The sequence below is a fragment of the Arvicola amphibius genome, chromosome 10 (genome assembly GCF_903992535.2).
Source record: "Arvicola amphibius chromosome 10, mArvAmp1.2, whole genome shotgun sequence".
NCBI lineage: Eukaryota > Metazoa > Chordata > Mammalia > Rodentia > Cricetidae > Arvicola > Arvicola amphibius.
This window is the reverse complement of record NC_052056.1, coordinates 63,603,376-63,626,196: the sequence shown is the minus strand read 5'-3', so window position 1 is coordinate 63,626,196 and position 22,821 is coordinate 63,603,376. Positions and strand designations below refer to the sequence as shown.

General features: G+C 37.3%; 1 protein-coding gene across 1 annotated transcript in view; it reads right to left on the bottom strand.

Annotated features, from left to right (window-relative positions):
- Atp13a3 (ATPase 13A3) overlaps positions 1–22,821 on the bottom strand; it is an 82,246-nt gene that overhangs the window by 22,096 nt on the left and 37,329 nt on the right. The window contains 33 exon segments of the mRNA XM_042055879.1: position 583; positions 1,171–1,263; positions 1,266–1,289; positions 1,292–1,318; positions 1,320–1,362; positions 2,055–2,188; positions 2,190–2,230; positions 4,566–4,613; positions 4,616–4,637; positions 5,553–5,606; positions 5,609–5,651; positions 6,332–6,441; positions 6,524–6,553; positions 6,556–6,583; positions 7,649–7,728; positions 7,827–7,883; positions 7,885–7,950; positions 8,905–8,934; positions 8,936–9,009; positions 9,012–9,045; positions 9,047–9,082; positions 9,945–9,991; positions 9,994–10,085; positions 11,835–11,955; positions 12,049–12,202; positions 12,286–12,306; positions 12,924–13,040; positions 15,481–15,631; positions 17,355–17,416; positions 19,017–19,205; positions 20,037–20,194; positions 20,308–20,487; positions 21,452–21,583. Coding sequence (XP_041911813.1) covers position 583; positions 1,171–1,263; positions 1,266–1,289; positions 1,292–1,318; positions 1,320–1,362; positions 2,055–2,188; positions 2,190–2,230; positions 4,566–4,613; positions 4,616–4,637; positions 5,553–5,606; positions 5,609–5,651; positions 6,332–6,441; positions 6,524–6,553; positions 6,556–6,583; positions 7,649–7,728; positions 7,827–7,883; positions 7,885–7,950; positions 8,905–8,934; positions 8,936–9,009; positions 9,012–9,045; positions 9,047–9,082; positions 9,945–9,991; positions 9,994–10,085; positions 11,835–11,955; positions 12,049–12,202; positions 12,286–12,306; positions 12,924–13,040; positions 15,481–15,631; positions 17,355–17,416; positions 19,017–19,205; positions 20,037–20,194; positions 20,308–20,487; positions 21,452–21,583 — 2,499 coding nt within the window.

Below are 22,821 nucleotides of genomic sequence, written 5' to 3'. Positions count from 1 at the left end.
TCAAACATGCACAAGGTCAAATTTGGGATAGTGCATGTGAAAATGTTGCAAATTTAGGATAAGAAACAAGGTCTAATGATTATTACTTTTATGATATTGAAAATGTAGACCTGGCATTTTAACTGAACAATGATTCTTTTCATGGTCACAAACACAAGAATACCTGCCAATATACCTGCCATTTTCTCCTTGACAGCAAAGCCATGTCAACTATGTTTTCAATTGTTAAAAACTGTTATTAAGTGTGTGAACTGGCATATGTGAGCATATGGGAAGTCACAGGACTTCTGTGTGGCAGATGAGTCTCTTTGTAGTTTTATGTAGGTTCCGAGGACTGGACTTAGGTCAAGTTTCTCAGGTAGGACAGTGCTAGGCTATCACATTTAAATTTAAATAAAAAAATTTAAATTTTTCTATTTTTAATAGCTGGTAACTAACACATAAACAACAAGTCTTGGCCTTAAGGTCTAATTTATGTCATCTATGTTACTGGCCTATGGACAGACACAGATCTCTATGCTGTTTGCCAATTCTGGTGGGTGGGAAGCAAAAGTGATTTAAAATTATGAACTCCAAAGACACACTGGACCACAACCAGCATGAGCAGAGAAAAGGGCAGTGGTTCTGTATAGAATACCCCAAAGGAAAAGATACCCACTGTCTCCTGAGATCATCCTATAGATTCTTGCTTCCAATCCTAATTCTCTGTACTCATTCACAAAGGAAAGGACCCAAAGTATAACAGGATATGAAAACTAGTTGTCGCTTCACTTAAAAATTGTAGAGTGGGAATGCTCATGAAAGTGAGAATAAGAAAGTGAACATGCGCCGGGCGGTGGTGGCGCACGCCTTTAATCCCAGCACTCGGGAGGCAGAGGCAGGCGGATCTCTGTGAGTTTGAGGCCAGCCTGGTCTACAAGAGCTAGCTCCAGGACAGGCTCTAAAAAAAAAAAAAAAAAAGCTGCAGAGAAAACCCTGTCTCGAAAAACCAAAAAAAAAAAAAAAAAAAAAAAAAAAAAAGAAAGTGAACATGCAAAGATTTAGAATCTTGTCTAAGAATTTACAGTTTAAAATTCTTCATTTATTTTATTCATTTTTTATTTTTTTAAAATTTACTTTTGACACAGGGTCTGGCTTTGTAATTAGATAGGATTATGATGTCACACTTACAATCTTGTAGCAAGGCTGCCTGAATGGTTTTCCTTTTGAAAAGGCAACTGCCACTGTGAGGTACTGAAAACTGGAGATAAAAAATACTGGTGGTAATTTTCATAATTTTGTATTTTTACCACGTATCAAGTTCAGTTCCGTTGTACAAAATGCGATGAGTTCCAACACGCGCTTCTTGTTGTATTACAAACACTGGAACACAAAAGGATCCTATTAGGAGCTTAGCAGCACCTCCCCAAAGAAGCCAAAATGACATCTACAATACAAAGAAGTAAGATGCTACTTATAGCAAAAGACACAACAGCAGCAACACAGAGGGCAGGCAGAAAAGCTTTTCTTCTTTCCCCTTTAGCTAGATATATTCCATTATGTTTCATTAAATTATAATCAGTAGTGTCTTTTTTTAAATTTTTGGAATTTTAGTACAGTGAAGAACATGAACAGGCCAGATATCTGCCTTTTCGTGCTACCACTTTTAACTGTGGGATATATATATATATAGTGAGTTCCACTTGGATAGTAAAAGAACTGGGTGATTAAGTTTTGCCGCCACGAGTGGATTTATTCATGTAATTAACAGATAATGGGCATATGAGAAAAGGTTTATTATAAACAGTGTAACTAGTCCTCATTGTGTGATGTCTCGTATTGCCTAGGACACCACCATCAAAAAAGATATGTAATTTCTCAGTCAGGAAGAAGATAAATCGATTTCTTGGTACAGAGTAAACAAAAAATTAAAGGCACTCTTCTAAAGTTACCTTGACAAAAAGAAAAAAAAATTATTAGGGTGTTAAAACAAGGTACATGAACTCCTATACATATTTCAAGGCTCATCTTTTCATATTCAATCTTACACAAATACTTATAATAGATTGACCAACTTACTCTGAATATGGGGATCACACACTTTATACTGCTTGACCCGAAAAAGCCCAGTGACTGAAAATCCAACACAGATGACAATCTAGACAAGAACGGAGAAGAGGAGTGCCCCAGATATAAGGCCCGAAGGTGGTCCTCTGTGCCACAAGTTCTTTCCAGGCAGGATTCAAACTCACTATATTTGAAAGAACAGAAAGTTTTTGTCTAAATTCCCCACTAAGAAAAACATAACAAAATTCACTTAGAAATGAAAATTTTAAAATTCCTGTTTTTGTCTAATAAGCTATAAAAACATTTTATTCTTTGTTTTTTCTTTGGTTCTTTTTTTCTTGTGTTTTGTTGTCATTTTGTTTTTTGAGACAGGGTTTCTCTGTGGCTTTAGAGCCTGTCCTGGAACTAGCTCTTGTAGACCAGGCTTGTCTCAAAACTCACAGAGATCCGTCTGCCTCTGCCTCCTGAGTGCTAGGATTAAAGACGTGCGCCACCACCGCCTGGGTAAAACATTTATTCTGATTTCAAAAATGTCTCCAGTAAGTTTTACATTTACATTCATGGGAAATACTAGTACCAGTAAAAAATAAGAGTATCTGTAAATCAACATGTGGTACTGCACACCTCTAATCCAGAACAGAAGAGCCAGAGGCAGGAGGATCACACACCTGTGATACACACAAGCAAAACTATGTCATATCCTGTTATGTCATAACATAATGCAACATGAAAATGGAAAAAAGAAATAGTTACATGTTTTCCCTTTAAAGAAATTACTATAATGTTTGAAGCAATATGAATAGAATAGTAACATAAAGTAGAATTAGTCCAATTGACAACACATGGGATATACCAATTTTTCTCTATAGTTTATCTTTTTGAATAATGTGTGAAAAATCACACTGACACTATTAAAAATTTGCTCACCCATTAACTAGTTTATTATCCATTAAGCATTTTAACTCAGCAATTCTCATCAGGGTAATTTTAGCACCCCAGGAAAGATTTGGTGAGGGCTGTTATAGCAGATAGAATTTTATAGTTATTTATATATTAGTTATTTATCTTAATGTTAGGATCCCACCAACTTCCATTCCAATACTGAACACAGAGAGGCTTGGAACATTCACCCTTATGTTCTAGTTATGCATGAGAAGATTACTCTGCAGGCTATGGAAGAGAAAACCAACCAAGTCACACAACCCTCCACCTATAATCTGTCCTGCCTGTAAGACATACTGGGACATGTGAGAGTGGCAACCAAAAACAGGTCCAACTTGAGGCCCGTGCCACAAGAGGGAGCCCATGTCCAACACTACTTGGATGGCTAGAAACTGGAGATTAAATAACTGGAGACCTAGGGTAGGACTAAACACAACTGGTCTTTGGGGAAGGAAAAAAACAACAAAATGATTCCTAATGATATTCTGCTATACTCACAGCAGTCATCATCAGAGAGGCTTCCTCTGGCAGCATATGGGTGCAAGTGCAGAGATGCACTGTCAGACATTATACAGTCTAGATTAAAGGTTCCGCCCCGTGAAGATTGAAAAAACCCCATGTAAAAGGGGAAGAAAAGATGTGGGATAGGACCCCAGGACATGTGGGTCTGCCTGGGTCTGCACCAGATGCTCTACAATATGTTATGGCTGTTAGCTTGGTGTTTTGTGGGACTCCTTAGAGGCGAGTGGGCTTATCTCTGACTCTTTTGCCTGCTCAAGATTCTTTTCCTCCTACTGGGTTGCCTTGTCCAGTCTCAATGAAGGCTTCATCATGTCTTACTGTATCTTGTTTTGTCTTGTTTGCCTGTTGTCTTTTCTGAAAAGGAAATGGAGGGGGAATGGGTCTGGGGAGATGGGAGGTTGGAAGACGCTAGGGGTGAGAGGGGGAAACTATGTTTGGGATGTATTGTATGAGAGAAGACTCTATTTTGAGTAAAAAAGAAAACCTGATTGTTAGTTAAGAGAAGGATAATGCATCAAGGTCAAGTTCAATATAATGGCTAACAGAGGTTCTGATTTACTAATTGGAGCAAGGGAAAGATAAGCAATTAGTATTTTAAAGGCCCAAATGTTGTAAATAAATCCATTCTAAAGGTTTTTTAAAAAAAGATAAAAAAACGATATTAAATGAGCCAGGATTAAAACTCACCTACTTCCAAGCCGGGCGGTGGTGGCGCACGCCTTTAAATCCAGCACTCGGGAGGGCAGAGGCAGGCGGACCTCTGGAAGTTCGAGACCAGCCTGGTCCTACAAGAGCTAGCTCCAGGACAGGCTCAAAAGCTGCAGAGAAAACGCCTCGAAAAACCAAAAAAAAAAAAAAAAAATAAATAAAAAATAAAAAAAAAAAAAAAATAAAACTCACTTCCATTCTAGAAAACGGACAAGGCAAAATATAAGCAAACCAGTAATGAAACATATACAATAATAAAGCAGCCAGTAATAACACATGCATATTAAATTATTTAATACAAATTTTTCATATGCTTTGAGAATTAAGAAAATTAGCAAAATACTTACTCGTAAATACCACTACCAAAATGATTGCCAGATCAATGAAGAGAAACTGAAGTCTCCCAGGTTACTCAAGATCTACAAAAGCAATTGTGAAAGTTTAAGAGTATTTTCATAGCACTGTTGCCAGGCAACAGATTGTTGTGTGTCTCCCCCCCCCCAAGAATGACACTTTCAAAATGATCCTTCAATCCACTTAAAAACTGAACTACATTTGCTTCTGAAGTTAATCAACAATAACATCATTTGTATAATTTTAAAACCGAATGTTAATATATGAAGGTTTAACTTTAAAATCTGACAAAGCATTCTTGATTTTGACAACAAATTTTTACTCAAAATATTCAGCATTCCTAATCCTCAGCATTCTTAAATATCAGTATCTTGAGTTTCTTCATACTCTAAGTGTTCCCTTTGTAAATAGTAAAAAGGGGACGGTCTCACAGTGTCAGTAGGAAATCTGCAGGGAGATTACATCAATCATAAATCTGATAGAGTAACCTACTGCAACTACTGTCAAGATTCTTCAAAGGCATAAAGTTCTATCAAGTATTACTGAAATGTCTTTTTTCTGTAAATGCACAGTGAAGTTAACTACAGCCTGTGATTATAACACAGATGGCATACATCTTTATTCCTAACATAACAGCAGTAGAGAATCAAGACTTCAAGGCTCCTCAACCACATAATGAACGTGAGGCTGGCCTACAAACATGAAATCCTGCCCAAAACAAGCAAAGCCAATCTGTACTACAAACTAAAAAGAATAAAATCAGCATTTCTTCCCCACAAAGCTGTAGTCACGGATATAGGCTTTAATGAACATGCATGCCAAATTAATGGTACTGCTACTCATTCAACTTTATTATCTCAAGGTAATTTTATATACAAATTTTATTTTTAATCAATGTACTAAAAGTCAAACAAAAACATGCCCAATATCGTTGGTGCCGTGCCATAAAGAAACATCCCTGGGGTAGTTCTGGTACTCACAGAATACAGGAGAGTAACACTGAAGTATTGTATGATGCTGTATAATGCCATAAATATTTAAACACACAGAAAGATGTCATTAAAGCAGCACGGCCCTCCCTGTGAATAGAAATGCCAACATGTGATTAACAAGCACAGCCCCTTAAGCTTGACCTTCAGAGCATGATTACATCATGACTGATGAACATCAACATTCACAGCTACAATAAAGTCTGATACCAAAAAACTATGTCACAACACAAAAGCATCAATCTATTACTAGTGAGTTACAGGTCAAATGCATATTCAAACAAGTCTGTACTGCTCTGTATGGTATTTTACCCCGTTATATTATAAAACTTTGAGCCTTGAATACTAGCTCTCAGATCTGTGTTCATAGCCACTGGGGAGGCTGAATCTGGAGGCTCATACAAGTCCAAGGCCATCCAGGCTATATAGGGAATTACTGGCCAGCCTATGGTACAAAGTGAAACTCAGTCTCAAAATACAGATTAAGTCTGGTGTGCATGTGTGGTGTGGTGTGGTGGGAGTCGGGGGTCCTGGGGGCTGAAGAAGAGGCTTAGCAGTTAAGAGCACTTTTCCAGAAGATCCGGCATTCTATTTACAACACCCACATGACAATCAAAACTGCCCATAACTCTAGTTCCAGGGCTCAGATATGCTCTTTTCTCTTCTCCTTAGATATCAAGCATGTACGCATGCAAAACACAAACATGTTTTATTGAGGTCTCTTATAAGAAAAAAGAATGGAGGGAAGAAGATATTCCAATTTCCATTACCTGATGAGGTTCGGCACACAGGAAATACTAGGTGTCTTAGAAGTAAAAGGAGAATGCCACAGAGCTTCAAGCTCAGACCAAGGAAATGCCACCATTGCCCTCTTCAAAGCCTAATTGTTGTAAGAATATTGATTAAATTTTGTGAATATAACTCAAAGCTAAAGAACTCCAAAATAAATCACAAAACTTTACTTACCAACCACAATCATTTGCCACCATCACCAACCTCACCCGCACATCCCAACAAAGTAACTAAGAAAAAAATAAGATTAAGCTTTTATTACACATCACATATAAAGTAATGGATTCTCCAGCAGTCACAGAGAGCTAACAGATCTAGGAGTTTCACACTAGATGAGCGCAAACAACATTCTACTGACAGCACACTGGCGGGGCCGAGACTGGCATGAGCTGAGTAATTTGGTTTCGGCTTGGAAACATGGACAAATAATTTTGGTGTCTTGAATTTGTTATCTGTGGAGCAACAAGACTTCAGCCTGAATATATTTTATACACTTTTTGTGTTTTTCTCCTAGATACTTCAAACATTACTGGCTACTAAAATTTCCAAGTCCTGAACCAATTGCATTTGTATGAACCTATACACCCAGAACTTGGGGGGATCAAGAGTTCAAGCCTAGCTAACACACTACCCTCAAAACAAAACAAACAAAAAAATCAAATTATAGTCACTTCTTTCAATATGTACCCACACATATACAAGCAGCACTAAGTGGACTGAGTAGCTTGAAAATAGAAGAAAGAACACATGAGCTTGGGAAGGAGAAGTGTAAGGAGACTTGGGATCAGAGGGAATGGGCTTGTTTATAACAACTTACATGAATTTCAATGAAAAGTGCAGTAAATTACAATCTCTGTGTGGGTATAAACTTAAGGACTGTGAATATTTTCTTCAGCCAGATAAATATGTGAGCTTGTTTACCTATCTTATAGAAAATAATTCTTCTCTCTCTCTCCTCTCTCTCTCTCCTCTCGTCTCCTCTCTCTCTCTCTCTCTCTCACACACACACACACACACACACGCATTCAAATGTACTTTAAAGTTTTATCTGTTAAGTGTTTCACAGATTTTTGGGAAATTTACATATATTGAAATGCTTGCTTCAAATTCTATCTTGTGACAATCAAAGTTTAAAGATTTTGAAGTATTTTCAGATTTCTGGTGTTTGGATTAAAGATACCAAACTACACATGAGAAATATTAAGTATTAATTCTGAATTGAGAAATGTAATTACAATTTACTTGAAAATTACAATGAGCGGAAAAGCCAAAAAAAAAAATCTATGAATACTCACTCTACATTTTGCAAGGCTTCTACCAATTGTGTCTTCTGATCTGGTGCCATTCGAGCAAACACGGTGCCATGTAACATCAACTAGAAAACATACGGTTTTGGTTTTTTTGTAGTTTTGTTTTTTTTTAAATGTTGTTCATAAATGCACATGTAAACATCCATAAATTCACAATACTTACCTTAGGAACAAGATCTTGAAAATGTTCCAGTATCACTGAAAATGACTTTCCATTCATTCGCAAAATGATAGCGAGTTGATGGAAGATCCTCTAAACTATCATGGGCAAGTTTAATTGGAATAGCCTGTACATGAGACATCAGAAACAATATTCAGGCAGCCATACCAAGAAATACAGTTGTATGTTTAATATATTTATTCCAAGATTAAACTATTTCATATTATATATTATACATGTTATTAAAATCTTAGCTTTAGCCAGGGTTGGTGTACACCTTTAATCCCAGCATTTGGAAGGTAGAGGCAGGTAGACGTCTGAGTTCAAGGCCAGCCTGGTCTACGGAGCAAGTCTAGAACAGTCAGGGCTACACAGAGAAACCCCGTCTCAAGCAAACAAACAAACAAAAACCTTACCATTTATTCAAAAAGTAGGAGAAAAAAATCAATATTAAGATTACCTATAATATTTATCAAAAAAGGAAGGAAGGAAGCAGGAGGGAGGGAGGGAGAAGGGAGAGAGGAAAAGGGGGACGGGAAGGGAAGAAAGAGAGAGAGAGAGAAATTAATCCTAGCACTAAAGAGGCAAAGGCAGGATCAGCTTTGATTTGAAGTGATCTGAGAAATAATTTTTCTGTTTGTTTTGTTTGGTTTTCGTTTTTTCCAGACAGGGTTTCTCTGTGTAGCTCTGGCTGTACTGGAACTCACTGTGTAGACAAGGCTGACCTGAACTGAGATATCACCTTCCTCTGCCTCTCAAGTGCTGGGATTAAAGCTTTGTGCCAGTCTTGCTGGGATTAAAGGCGTGTGCCGGCACCAGAGAACTGCATTTTTATGAACTGCCTGGATCATGTTACTGCTGATTATGGTTAAAACTGGGTATTTGGGAATCTTACACTTTGAAACTATGGTTCTCAATTTTGACTAAATACCAAAATTAAAACATTCAGATTCTTACGCTAATGAATCAAATCTCTGGAGTCGTAGTCCTCACTTCTATTTTCATTAGTTTTTGTTAATACTGGGTTTATCTGTACCACTGCTTGTTTTGCCCCAGACTAAATTCAAATAAACAAACTTACCTCTGAGTCAATTGCTGATGATTCATTACAACTGTGTCAGGGAGTCTGCATAATGCCAATTGATCTTGGCAACTTTCCCATCCTTTGGAGGTAATGCTTCAGCATAATAACTTTATCCTGAGGTAGAATCATTCCACAGTCTACTGGCCACAGAGACAGCCGTCAACATGTTTGTCACCTAATTTTCGAAGTATTTTAAACGACATTAAGGTTGAAAAGGAACGTAAGCCAGGCGGTGGTGGCACACGCCTTTAATCCCAGCACTCGGGAAGGCAGGGCAGCTGGATCTCATTGAGTTCCAGGCCAGCCTGGTCTACAAGAGCTAGTTCCAGGACAGGCTCCAAAAGCTACAGAAAAAACCCTATCTCGAAAAACAAAAATCAAAAAAACAGAAACAAAAAACAAAAACAAAAAACCAAAAAAAAAAAAAAAAAAAAAAGGGAAAGGAAAGGAAACATAATGGCATAGAATGAGTATTAGGCATCTACTATAGTGCCTAGGCTGGCAGAAGGGCTCCCACAATAACTCCGGTTGGAAAAGGGAAACTCTGTTGCCAAGCTTGAAAACGGAGTGTGAGTCCCAGCACTCACATGGAAGGAGACACGGACTCCTGTAAGCTATTCTCTTGACTTCCACACATACATACACATAATAGAGAAAAAGAAAAATTCTAACCTAATTCTAATGAACACCTGGTATATGCCAACACTAAAAATTATAAATAATCCCCAAATGAACAAGGCATGGCACTTATCCCTCAAGAATTTTATATTACATCACAAGAAACATTTATGGATAATTCACCAGTCACTGTACCAACACAGGGTACAGGAGACAGAACAAAAATCACAAGTTTCAGTTTCCCCTTCAATATGTACTACATTTTCTATAACAGATTTTGTTTGTGTAGAGTGAGGATTATAGGTATTTTTATTATCTTGGAAAATTATTTAGAGTTGAAATAGGACAATACCATGGTTAGAGCCTAAATGGATACTAAATGGATACCTGACTAATCCATCAATCTCACAAACTTGAACTTCAGAGTCACACTCACCTGTGACCATGACAGTTCGAATGTTGCTTATTGCAAATCTTCAAGTACTGCAGGGGTTTCCTGTTTTAATTTGTTCTGCATTATAATCAATCCCATAAAATCCATGTTGTTTTCAATGGCATCTCTGAAAAGAATTTATAATAGTTTTAGTTTGGACAAAAAGATTGACAGAGAAATCTAAATATCTAAATCTAAAATATCTTTAAACTATAAAGTAAAACACTCACATAATGAATGAACCACAGGTACAAGTACCTGTTCACTATCTCCAAAACTTAAACATCTATTCAAAGAAACAGAAAGCTCCGTGACTGAACAACTAGTCTTAAGGGTGACAAGGGCAAAAAAAAGGTGACATTAGAAGGAAAGAAAAGACCAATGTGTCCTTTTGTGAGAATTAGGACATACCTGTGGTTTTCAGAGCGACTTATCAGTTCACTAGTATTTTGTTTTGTATGTATGGGTTTTTGCCTGCATGTATGATAGTAGTGTACCTAGTGCCCATGGAAGTTAGATGAAGATGTTGGATCTCCTGGTTCTGGGGTTATGGGTGGTCGTGAGACACTTATACAGGAGCTAGAAACCAAACCCGGGTCCTCTGAAAAAGTAGCCAGAGCTCTTAACTTCTGAGCTACATCTCCAGCCTTCTTGCTGTTTTTGTTTGTATTTTTTTAATGTACAGATCACCTCTCTCCAAAACAGACAGAAGTATCAGGACAAACTAAATTCTTTTCGTTTACAAAATACTAAACACAGCCTGAAATATTACACTGCCCTTAAAGGCTAAGTACATCATCAGCTATTCAACAGAAACAGAAGGGTGTTAATGCCAACAGCTGTAAACCTGACAATCTGGGATCAACTGGAGACAGGACTCTGAGTAATCCTGTCAGGGATAATCTTGTTTCCTAACTGTGATGAGACTGGATGCTTCAAGCTTCTGCCGCCTTGACTGCCCTACCCCATCATAATGACTGTACCTTGAACTGTGAGCTAAAAGAAACCCTTTCTTCCTTAAACTGCTTTAGCCAGGAAAAACTGCTTTAGCCACAGGAAAGGCTAAGTCAAATATGAAGCCTTATCTATATAGGAGAATAAAGATGTCAGTAATGTCCTTAGATAATGAATAGAGAAAAATGGGAGAGAAAGAATATCAGATGTGTTTGATTCCCATTGGGTGGTTTTAGGAAAAATGAACAGTAGAATCATTTACTGCTCCTAAAACATGCCTGGCACACAGTAAAAATTTGCTAATAGGCTGGAGGATGGTTCAGTGGCCAAGAGCACATAATACCACTTTTGACGGGGACCCAAATTCAGTTTCCAGCAACTATATCAGGTAGCTTACAATTGCCTGTAACTCTAACTCAAGGGGACCACTCACTCTTGGCATCCATGGGCACATGCAATCACATGTACAAATCCACACAGAGACATACAAGTACCTTAAAAATCAAAATTAAAAAACAGAATCTGATAACAATTCACAAACTACAAGTATTTCCAGACTTCTAAAGAAAGTAATTATTTTAAGAACATAAACACAGGCAAAAAAATTGATGAGTGGGGCATGGTGGCACACGATTTAATCCCAATTAGGATTAGGAGGAGGAGGCAGGCAGATCTTTGATTTCTAAGCAAGTCTGCTCTATACAGTGAATTCCAGAATAGTCAGGACTACACAGAGAAACTGTCTTGAAAACCAAACAAAGGACAATATAGAATAAAAGGGGGGGGGGGAGCAATAGTTTTACTTCAAACACCAAAAACAAAGCTACAATATACATATTCACACATTTAACCTTTACTGTACATGGCTTAGAGAACATGGGGGATACATTATGGGGACTGTAGGAATGCCACTCAGTCATACCTGCTAATATGTTGTACTTTATGCCACGTCAGTTTTGACTCCAATTTTCTGTGTGCAAGAGCTATCACACGGAAGCCTTGCTTGGTATAATCTTCCAAGACTTTCTCAAAATCAATTGGAACTTTTAAAAATAAGAGGAAATTTAATTTTAGAATTGGTTAATGTAAGCTTATATAAACAGGCTAAGTTGTACCCAGAACCTACTCTTCCTTACCTGTTTCAGGTTACAAAGACTGGCAATAACCCTCGGGGGCTCCTTTCATGTAGGCATCCATTTTCTTGTCACCTAGTTTCCTTGCAAACCACACTCATCCGTTGTAAGCAGAAGAAAATGGGAACTGTCGAACAATTCCTATCTCATAAACAGCCTATTTAATTTAAAAATGCACAAAGGATTATTTGTCCTTTAAGAATAAAAACAAATGTACTAATCTAAGAAGAAAACCTTTACTTACTGAAGTTCAAACATCTCCTAAAACCAGGAAAATAAGGTACAGATTAATATACACCGGCTACAAAAAAACTAAAACATTCACAAATAACAAGCAACTTTGAGTATTAAGTCAGAACATAAGAGTCCCAATACAACATCTCCCATTAAAAAAAAAAAAAATTCTATCATGGTGTAGCTTCATGGTATGACCACCCAGGTAGAATGCCTACAGCTCAGGCTTCAATTCCTAGCACAGATATCACGGACTAAGGGGGGAGGGGAGAATAGTGTTCAACATTTTCAAATATTCTAGAATCATAAAAATACTGACACATTAAATGCTAAAATAAATGAGAGGCACTGAAAAATTCATCTAAGAGTAAAACTAGTATGAGTCCTTTTTTATAAATTCTTTGTATACAATTCTAGGGATACAGACGCAAACTAAAAAGATTGACTATCACATGTGTAAGTGGCAAAGGACACAAGGGCACTGAGAATTAAATTTCATTCACATTTCCAGAGAATGCCTATATCCCACCAGGGTAAACAATTCTGATAAGCTCAGTTAGAACAACCTGTATCTGCATGGGATCACATACCCAACACCCTTCTGATAGAGGTACTTCTAACTATAATTCAAAGTGACATCATACCATTTCTTGGTTTCCTACAGCTGTAGATTCAGGAAACAGCTGTTTGGAAGGACGAACCACAGTGGGCATGATTCGGTTATGAAGTGCTGTTTCTTCCTCAGTTGCTTCTTCCAAAATCTAAAAGTAAAACATACAACATACACAAATTCTGTATTCGTTTCATTTTTAAGTGGTCCATTGGGAGGTGGGGAAGCAATTGCTGCCAAAGGACATATGAACACTAAACTATTAACATAAATACATTTTACTTAAATATATTTTATTAACATAAATAAAATAAAACATAAAAAGAACTACTCAAACACCTTGCAACCTTTGGGTGAAGGGAGAAGTAACTTAGAAGTAGAATAAAGAAGCAAATATGAAGCCTGTTGTCTTCAAAATGAGCTGGAGGCACATGGTTTTTAAAGATTTTTTACCCTATAATACAGGGATTTCCTTTCTGCCAACAAATGACACAAGTGTGTATGTATTCACAGGTATACCTTGTAATCCCAGTACTGAAGAATACAAAAGCAAGGCCAGGCAGTGGTAGCAAACACCTTTAATCCCAGCACTTGGGAGGCAGAGGCGGGAGGATCTCAGTAGTGAGTCTGAGGCCAGCCTGGTCTACAAAAGAGCGAGTTTCAGGCCAGCCAGGACTGTTACTCAGAGAAACCCTGTCTCAAAAACAAACAAAAGGAATAATAAAGCAAAGGAATCAGGTGTTTCACGCTAGCCTAGGCTACACAGTCAGCTTAAGGTCAACCGGACTACATGAGAGCTTTTCTCAAGCCTAGACAGAGTTCAGATATAGTTAATGGAACCACTAAGTAAAATAAGCTGTACAAGATAGCATGTGATTTTAAAGCCATACCATAAAATCATAAACAGCTTAGCTACTACAGTCGTAACCTCTTGATTTTCACCTTTTTAAAAAAAAAAAATATTTTATGTGCATGGGTATGGGTATTTTTACCCAAACATATTATCTGTACACCTTGTGTGTACACGAGAGGGTCTGGACTTGAGAGCTCTAAACTGCCATATGATGCTGGAAAATGAACCTAATATTATGCAAGAAAAGCTTATCTGACCATCTCAGAAACTGGGAAGTATCTTATTGTCCTATGATCAGTTTAAAGGCAAGTTTAAGAAGAGGAAACAATAATTTAAAAAATGCTCCTACCAGACCAGCCTGTGGGGCATTTTCTTGAGTAATGACTGATGTGGGAGAACCTGGCCCCTAGAGATGGTCTACTCCTGGCAGGTGGTCCTAGATGGTATGAGAAAGCCAACTGAAGCCAGGTAAGGTGGAAGGCACACTTAGTCCCAGCGCCCATGAGGCAGAAGTGGTGGGTCTCTGTGAGTTCAAGGTCAGCATAGTCTACATAATGCGTTCAAGGACACCTAGGGCTATGTAGAGAGACCCTGTTTCAAAAACCAAAAACAAAAAATGCAAACAGAATGAGCAAGCCTTGGGAAGCAAGCCGGTAAAAGCAACACTCTTCCATGGCTCTGCCTCAGTTCCAGCCTCCAAGACGTTCTACTTTTGATTTCCTACATCCACTATTTTAAATGATGAATGCCACGTGGAACTATAAACTCAAATAAACCCCTATCCTCCCTAGCTGCCTTTGGTCATGTTTTTTTTTTTACCACAACCATAAAAACCCTAACCAAAACAGAAATTAGCACCAGGTTGTGGGGTATTATTGTGGCAGAGCTGACCATGTTTTAGAGAGGATTGAGGAAGGAGGTTAGAAAAGGCACTGTATGCTCAGAGCTCAGTGGCGGTGGCAGTCTCGTTTGTGAGATTCAGAGGGAAGAAACAACTCTATCATGTCCATTTATGAAATATATTTAAATTAAGAATCTGTGGTTCTGGGCAACTGGAGTTAAGAATTGGCTGTGATTAACAAAAGACCAGAACCACTGGGTAGTCGTGGTGCACACTTTTAATCCCACTTAGGAGGCAGAGACAGGCGGATCGCTGTAATCTCGAGGGTAGAGTTTCAGAGCAGCCAGAGAAATCTTGTCTCAAAAACCAAACCAAAACAACAACAACAACAAAACAGATCCATTAAAGTAAAACCTTTGCTTGGTGAAATTGATGCTAGTCAGCTGGGGCTAAGGAATTAACAGTGATTAAAAAAGAGGCCAGAATCACTGAGGTGAAATCTTCTGGAACTATTTCCTCAGAGTTAGCACACAATCTATTCCAGGGTAGACAAGGCTCCATCTCATGCAGACATCCCAAACTGATAATGTATTAGAATCACATAAGCTTGTTTTGAAGGCATGAAAAGGGTCAGGAAGAGCAGCCGAGGCTGGCACTGTGAGTAGGTGAAGTCTGGGAAGAGGCTGGGAGTACTAAGCTACTGGTCAAGATACAGATAGTGTCACATAAATAGAGTGTAAGGCACCATAAAAAAAGAAAGTTAAGAGCTCATGCCTGTACTCACGAGTTTAAAGGCAGGAGAATATCCTCAGTTATACAGCTATGTTTAAAATAAGCCTACGCTACAAAATGGGGGGAAAAAAAAACCCTGTTTCAAAAGCAAAAGGTTAAACTTACCCATCCAATGGCTTCAAACATTTTCAAATCAAGTGGGTCACCAGAAAGAACACCTTCAATTTTTGTAAGTGAATGACAAGTAGCCATACAAGCAACAAATTGAGATTTTACCAATATCTCACTGCAAACATTATCTTCTGGTAAAAGAAATCTAAACAGAGAATACACACTGAATTAGGTTTGCATTTCTCTAAACTCAAACCCAACATTTTAATACATCTTTACAGGTTTGTGATCAAGCAATAAATAAATAAAATAAAACAAAAATACAAATAAAACCAGGTCTGACATTGTTTAAAACTGTTGGCGGAAAACATAAGCAAACCACTTCAAGACAGAGGCATGAGCAGAAGTTTTAGGGTTCCAAAAGCACAAGAACTGGCAAATTTGATTTCATAAAATTAAGCTTTTGTGCAGCACGAAAACCATTAACCAGAGTGAGGAAACAGAGAACAGGAAAAAACTTTTGCCAATTGCCTCAGAGCAATAACTATGACGATGCAAGACAAAAATATCAAATCACTTTATCAATAAAACTGCTAATGAAATAGACAGTTCTCAGAAGAAAAACTGGCTATTTGGCAAATAAACACTTGAAAAAGTCTTGAACATCTTTAGTCACCAAGGAAATGCACACCAAAACTATAGTTGCAATTCCAGCTGATAGTCAGAACAGCTACCACCAATAAAACGACCAACCAATGACAGTGAAGATTGTGGGGAGAGAAAAACTCTTATATACTCTTTATTGGTGGGAATAGAAACTTGTTCAGCCACTATAAAAATCAGTAAGGTTCATCAAAAAAATTAAAAAGTAAAATTACCAGAAAGCCCAGCTGTAACGCTCTTGAGAATGTGTGTGTGTGTGTGTGTGTGTGTGTGTGTGTGTGTGTGTGTGTAGATATATATGAGACTCTATGGACATCCAACATACAGAAATCTTCAACTTCCAGAATAGGAATGATGGCACATGCCTTTAATTCCATCAGAGGCAGGAGGATCTCTGTGAGCTAAAGGTCAGCCTGGTTTACATAGTGAGTTCCAAGACAACCAGGGAGGGCCACAACAGTTAAAAAATGGAACCACTCACATATCCATCAACACATGAGTGAATAAAAAAATATACAGTAAAATTGTATTTAGTCAAAGAAAGCTTACATTGGCACATTTATAACAGAAAATCATTTTATTAAGTGAAATAAGCCAAGCTCAGCAAGACAAATCACACTTTCTCTCATCTGAGGTATTGTAATTGAAAACTGTTATGTGTGTGCGTGAGTATGAGCATGTTTGTTTAAGATATGAAAACTAGAATGAGGAACATGAGGAGAGGAAAGAGATCTTAAGATGGGAAAAAAAGAGGGCAATGTCGTGTGTGTGAAATGAAAGCAGAGGGTGAGATGGGGGAGAAGGAAGCAAGTGTGGAGAAGAGGCCTAAGGGGGAACAAAGGGGAAAAAGGGTAAACTAGAGCAAAACCAAAGTCAGATGAATGAAAAAGCCATAATGAAATCCATTACTTTGTATGCTAACTGTAAAGCAATTAGTTAAAGACAGCTCAGCTTGGGATAAAGGTGCTTGCTTGCCACACAAACTTGACAGAAACCATGTCTGACAACTTGAGCCTGAGTTCCAGACCCACATGCTGAAGGAAAGGAACTCACTCCTACAAGTTGTGCTGACTACAAGCCCACACCTGCCTAAACACACACACACACACACACACACACACACGCAAAATAAATTCTAAAAGATATCGGAAACATATACATGAATAAGTTTATTCTCTGTGGTAGGTACATAGTTGTCTATTATGTTAGAAAGCTGAATATGCTAAAATGTTAAAAATTAACTAGACTATCTAGCTAATATTTACCGGGTATTTTCCACTCGCTGAATTCCCCAGAGATCTAAACCATCTTCGGTAAGAGTTCCAGTCTAAAATAAAAAAAAAAAAGTACACATGGACAAGGTAAGGACAATTGCTTACAAAAAATAAAATGCTGAGACTCAAATCAAGTAACAACTATGCTACATATACACAAGGAAGAAGCAGAGTCTGAAAGAAAGGAAAGAGAGGCGGGAGCTCGTATACTGTCAGGGAACCTGCACACAGTACTTGCACAATCCCTCCTTCAAGTACAAGGCACTACCTGTGTGAACTTTATTTAATTTACTCATGTGCCAACAATATAAACAAAATGCACCTGTCAACCTACTTACTCACCAACAAGCAGTATCTGTTGATGTAATGGTAGAACAGCACAGATTATGGAACAAGGAGGCAAAAAAATTTAAACACCAAGAGGAAGCTAATAGTTAAACCCAGGTAAGAAAATGACCAGTTTTGCCAGGCAGTGTTGGCACATGCCTTTAATCCTAGCACTAGTTCCAGGCCCCAAAGCTACAGAGAAACCCTGTCTGGGGGGAAAAAAAAGAAAAAAGGAAAAAAAAAAGAAAATGACCAGTTTTCTTCAACAAAATGGTTGGGGATTCAATAAAAATCACAGAGTATTAAAATACATATTTATGAGCAATTAAAAAATATTGAGGGCTGGAGATATGGTTCAGAGGTTAAAAGCACTGGTTGCCGACTGCTCTTTCAAAGGTTCTGGAGTTCAATTCCCAGCAACCATATGGTGGCTCACAACTGTCTATACTGAGATCTGGCACATACATGTAGATAAACACTGTATACGTAATAAATAAATACATCTTTACACACACAGTAAATACATATCCACAGAGGCTATTCTATTACATTATAATTGCCTAAAAATATGAAGAACCATATAATCTTTACTCATTTGCATTAAGTTTTTAATTTTTAAAATTAATTTAGTTTTGAGTATGGGTGTTTTGTTTGCACATACACTTGTTTATCCTGGGCACGCCAGGTGCCCAAGGAGGTCAGGAAAGGGAACCATTATCCTGGAACTACAGTTACAGAAGGTTTTGAGGTGTCACATGGGTGATGTGAACCAATCGGGCTCTCTGATCCTCTGAAAACAGTCAGTGCTCATAAATACTGAGCATCTATTTATCTCTCCAGTAGCCATACATATTCAATTTTATTACTAAAAGATTTTGAAAGACCTGGGCTAAATTTCTCACACCTGTCTGTAATTCCAGGGTCCCTCTTCTAGACTGTGAGCGCTGAACAAACATGTACAGACAAAGATGCAGGCAAAACACCCATGCAGATTAAACAAACAAACATGTAAATAACGAAGGAGGCCAGGATGGTGGTGCATGTCTTTAATTCCAGTACTCAAGAAAGCGGAAGAAGGCAGGTTTCTGTGAGTTTGAGGACACCTTGATCTATATGAATTCCAAGCCAGCCAGGGATATATAGTGAAAACCAGTGTCAAGGAAGAGAAAGAGGAGAGTGAAGAAAAATATTTAAAAATCTACATATGCTAAGTAACTAGAAAGAAGGAAAATTATAGAAACACTATAAATAAGGGCAAATTAATTCATAAATGAAATACAAATATAACATTTAAAGTAACAGTAATGATTATGAAACTAAACCAACCTTATCAAAGCAAACGAGATTCAGCTGTCCACAGATATTTATCCTTTGGGGACTGATACAGAAAATCCCAACTTTTTTCAGTCTTCTCTGAGCATATACAATTCCAGCAGTCATTGCAGCAGGTAGTGCAGGTGGCACAGTAATTGTAATGATATCAAGAGACTTAATAATTATTTCCTGAACTTCTTTCTACAATTAAGATAAAAATAAATGTCAAACTAACAATACTCAATTAATCTAATGAAAAAACACTATTTTTGTATTTATAAATACATACTCCTATCTATTACTGCCATATTTTTTTTCATTCAAAGATCTTTTAAAATGGCTGAGGCATATGAACAGTACCTTAGCATGTTTGAGGCCCGAGGTACAAACCCCAATGCTTATAGGTAATTCTAAACAGAAGACTCAGTGGACGAACAGAGTAACAGCTAAAGACAAATATTTACTCTTAGAAATACTTATCTCAATCTAACGCTTGCATTCGTCACATGACTGCCTTCAAATCAAGTTGAACAAACTTTATGTGATACTGTTTCATCCTAAAAGCACCTGGACAAGTCTCTACAGAAGCTAGAAAAAAAAAATCAGGCATGGGCCCTTACATGTGCCTCTTTTACTGAGTGTTTAGAAATAATTTTGCTAAGAATGGTGGTGCACACCTGTAATCCCAGCACCCAAGAGGTGGAGTTAGGAACAAAACATAGCTAAATAAGCAAGACAAGCTACAACTGTATATATTAACTTATTCGACAAATATGAAAGGGTGTTTGGTGCCAGACATTCTAAAGAATAATATGCTATGATGAAAATGATTTATACTTGTGGAGTTTTCTGGTTGAGACAGGATCTTGCAATGCAGCCCAAAACTTCTAATTTTCCTGCCTAGGTCACCCAATATAATTTTGCCTTCTGATATAATAGATACTAATGTCATAGTTTTCTTCAGAGATAAAGTTAAAATTAACTTCAGTCACACGTGAAATAATTAAGGACCAAACCTATCAAGTTACATACCTTATTTAAAATGCTATTGATGATTGTGTAGATAAACCCAATGCCAGCAACCACCACAAGACACAGCAGAAACAAGTAGGCATCTCTATAGAGTTTAAAATCAGTTGGCTTGGGATACAGTATAGAACGAACAAGCTGTCCTTTGGAAGTACTAAATCCTTTCAAAAATTAAAAAGAAAAATTACTTATCTTTTCATGAGAATTAACTTCCCAATCACAATTCCTTTATAAACATCCAGTAGGTATCAAATTCTAAAGAGATTTTATCTACCTGTTCTAACTACTATGGCTTTCACAAGTTCTCCAGTGTAAAAACGGGTCTGAATAACAGTTGTCCCACAAAACAGAGTGTGTCTCTTGTGTGTCTCTGGACTGTACAACTCCTCCCCCGTTCCTTTTACATCCACTGAAGGATTTGGCAAGTTAGTCTTTGTCACTGGAACACTTTCCCCTGTTAAGAAAACCAAATGTTAAAAGAAAGCTTAGAAATCAATGTCAAATACATACTGAAAAAACAGTGAAATATTTTAGATGTTAGTATTTTTTGTGATATTTAATAGCTGCCCTATATATGGAAGACATGGTGTAACCCATGGGCTTTTTGTCCATCAGTTGGTTCACTGACAAATACCAAGTAGTTTCGCACAGTAAGTCCAGAGTGACTGATTCGTGATTCATAAATAATGCCTAATGACCTTCAAAAAATATCAAAGACCAAAGAACACATCCTTAAGAACAGAGCTAAAAAGTAGTTACTTTTAGTAACCAGTGATGTCATGACATCTTTAATCACCACTACACAAAAAGACACGAATATAGACAGAAATATACCACTATAACAAAATTTGGGCAAGAAAAAGAATAGGTAGTATGTGGTTCTTTCTTTTTGTCCTTTGATTCTGAATAGCATTCTTCAAAAACAGCCAGAATGTAGAAATTTGTTCGAGATTGTGTGTTTTAAGCCTCAAAATATACAGGAAACAATTTCTAGCCAGATTATAATTTTAAAAATTCACAATTTAAAAGGCAGAAAGATCTATTTCTAAATTGTGAATTTCCAGTAGTTAAAGTCTACTTCTTCCCAATTAAAGAACATAATAAATCTTAATAAATAATGAATACAGAAGCAAATTCACTGCAATCTCTATAGAAAAGGACTTCTCTCCTCTTCCCTTACTATCATACATTTCTTTGTCCAAAGAGTGGCAAGAAACAGGTCCAGAAATATGGTTAGTACCAGAATAGTGACTTAGTATTAGTTTTTTTAGCTCAGAATGTAGTCTACTTACACACGCAATCACCATCAAATACATTTATGAGTAAATGATAGAAATGGTATGATTTTTAAGAAGTTTAAACTACATAACATTAATGCCATCATAAACAATAAGCAAGATACTGGTGATCCCATTTACCTGTTAACATGCTTTCATTTACAATGCAAGTACCATTAATAAGTACTGCATCACAAGGCATGACTGTCCCATTTAATGGAATGATCATGACATCTCCAGGCACAAGGTCTGTAGAAAAGATTTCTTCTATTTCTGGATTTGAAAAAAAAAAAAAAAGAAGAAGAAACTATTCTTTAATTTGAAATAAAATTACAGCAAATAAACGACCTATCCAAAAGTCTCCTGCTCTCAGTAAGCTACTGATACAGTGTGTTAATACCTAAAGTGTAGCACATGAAATCTCAACAAACAGGACTACATTAGCAATGCATCAACACTGGAGAGATGACTCGGGGGTTAAGACCATTGACTCTTTTGGCAAGACACCTGAATGCAATTCCCAGAACCCACATGAAGGATTACAACAATCTGTAACTCCAGTTTTAGGGACGCTGACAGCATCTCCTGGCCTCCATAGGCACCAGGCATCAAAATATGTCAGTTGGCTTGTCTCCTAACAACATGCTGACTTAGCACAGGTGATACAACATCCTCATCACACCTCCATGGTCTGGTCAATCTGCCATCTTAAAATACAAGCATAAGTCCACACAGGAAATTTGGCTGGAACAGGCAAAATGAATTCAGATTTCTAATATTACACAGCAACTAAAGAAAACATGAAAAGTTTACCATATTTTCTTTTAAAAGATATTCTTTTTTAATGCAATTATTTGTCTTGCCTCTTCTCAATGTTTTAGTCTCTTAAATTATTAAAAAGTATATCAAGAATTATTAAATATATATTAACACTTAATTCATTATTTCCTTGAAAATTTAAATCAGGCAATGAAATCCCAGCATTTGGAAGGCTGAAAAGCAAGATCATGAATTTGAAGCCAGCCTGGAAAGAAGACCCTTTCTCAGATCCCTGTACATGTAGACTTAAAAACCTTCAAGCTGAGTGTGGTAGCTTTTCACTGAAAAAGTTCCAAAACTGTTGTGCTGCCTTGCAGTTAACATGGTCTAGGCCAACCTGTGCTGCTATAATATAGAAACACACACACACACACAAAACAAAAACAAAACAAAACAAAAAAAAAACTTTAAAAGAATCCTACCAAAAATAAGAAGGCAGCAAGTGTGGGAGATTCTAGAGACAGAAGTGACCAGGAAGGAAGCAAGGAAGGAAGACTGCATCACTTGGAGACAGGCAAGAAAATGGAGCCTGAAGGTAAAGCTCATACCTGTAATCCCAGCTACTTAGGAGGCCAGAGTTGCTAATTTAGCAATCCTAACTCAAAAGAAAGAGGGAGGGGCCTGGGGGGAGAGAAATGTGGAGAATATAAAAAATAGACTGATTTTGAATTCTGGAGAAATCAAAGTGGCTA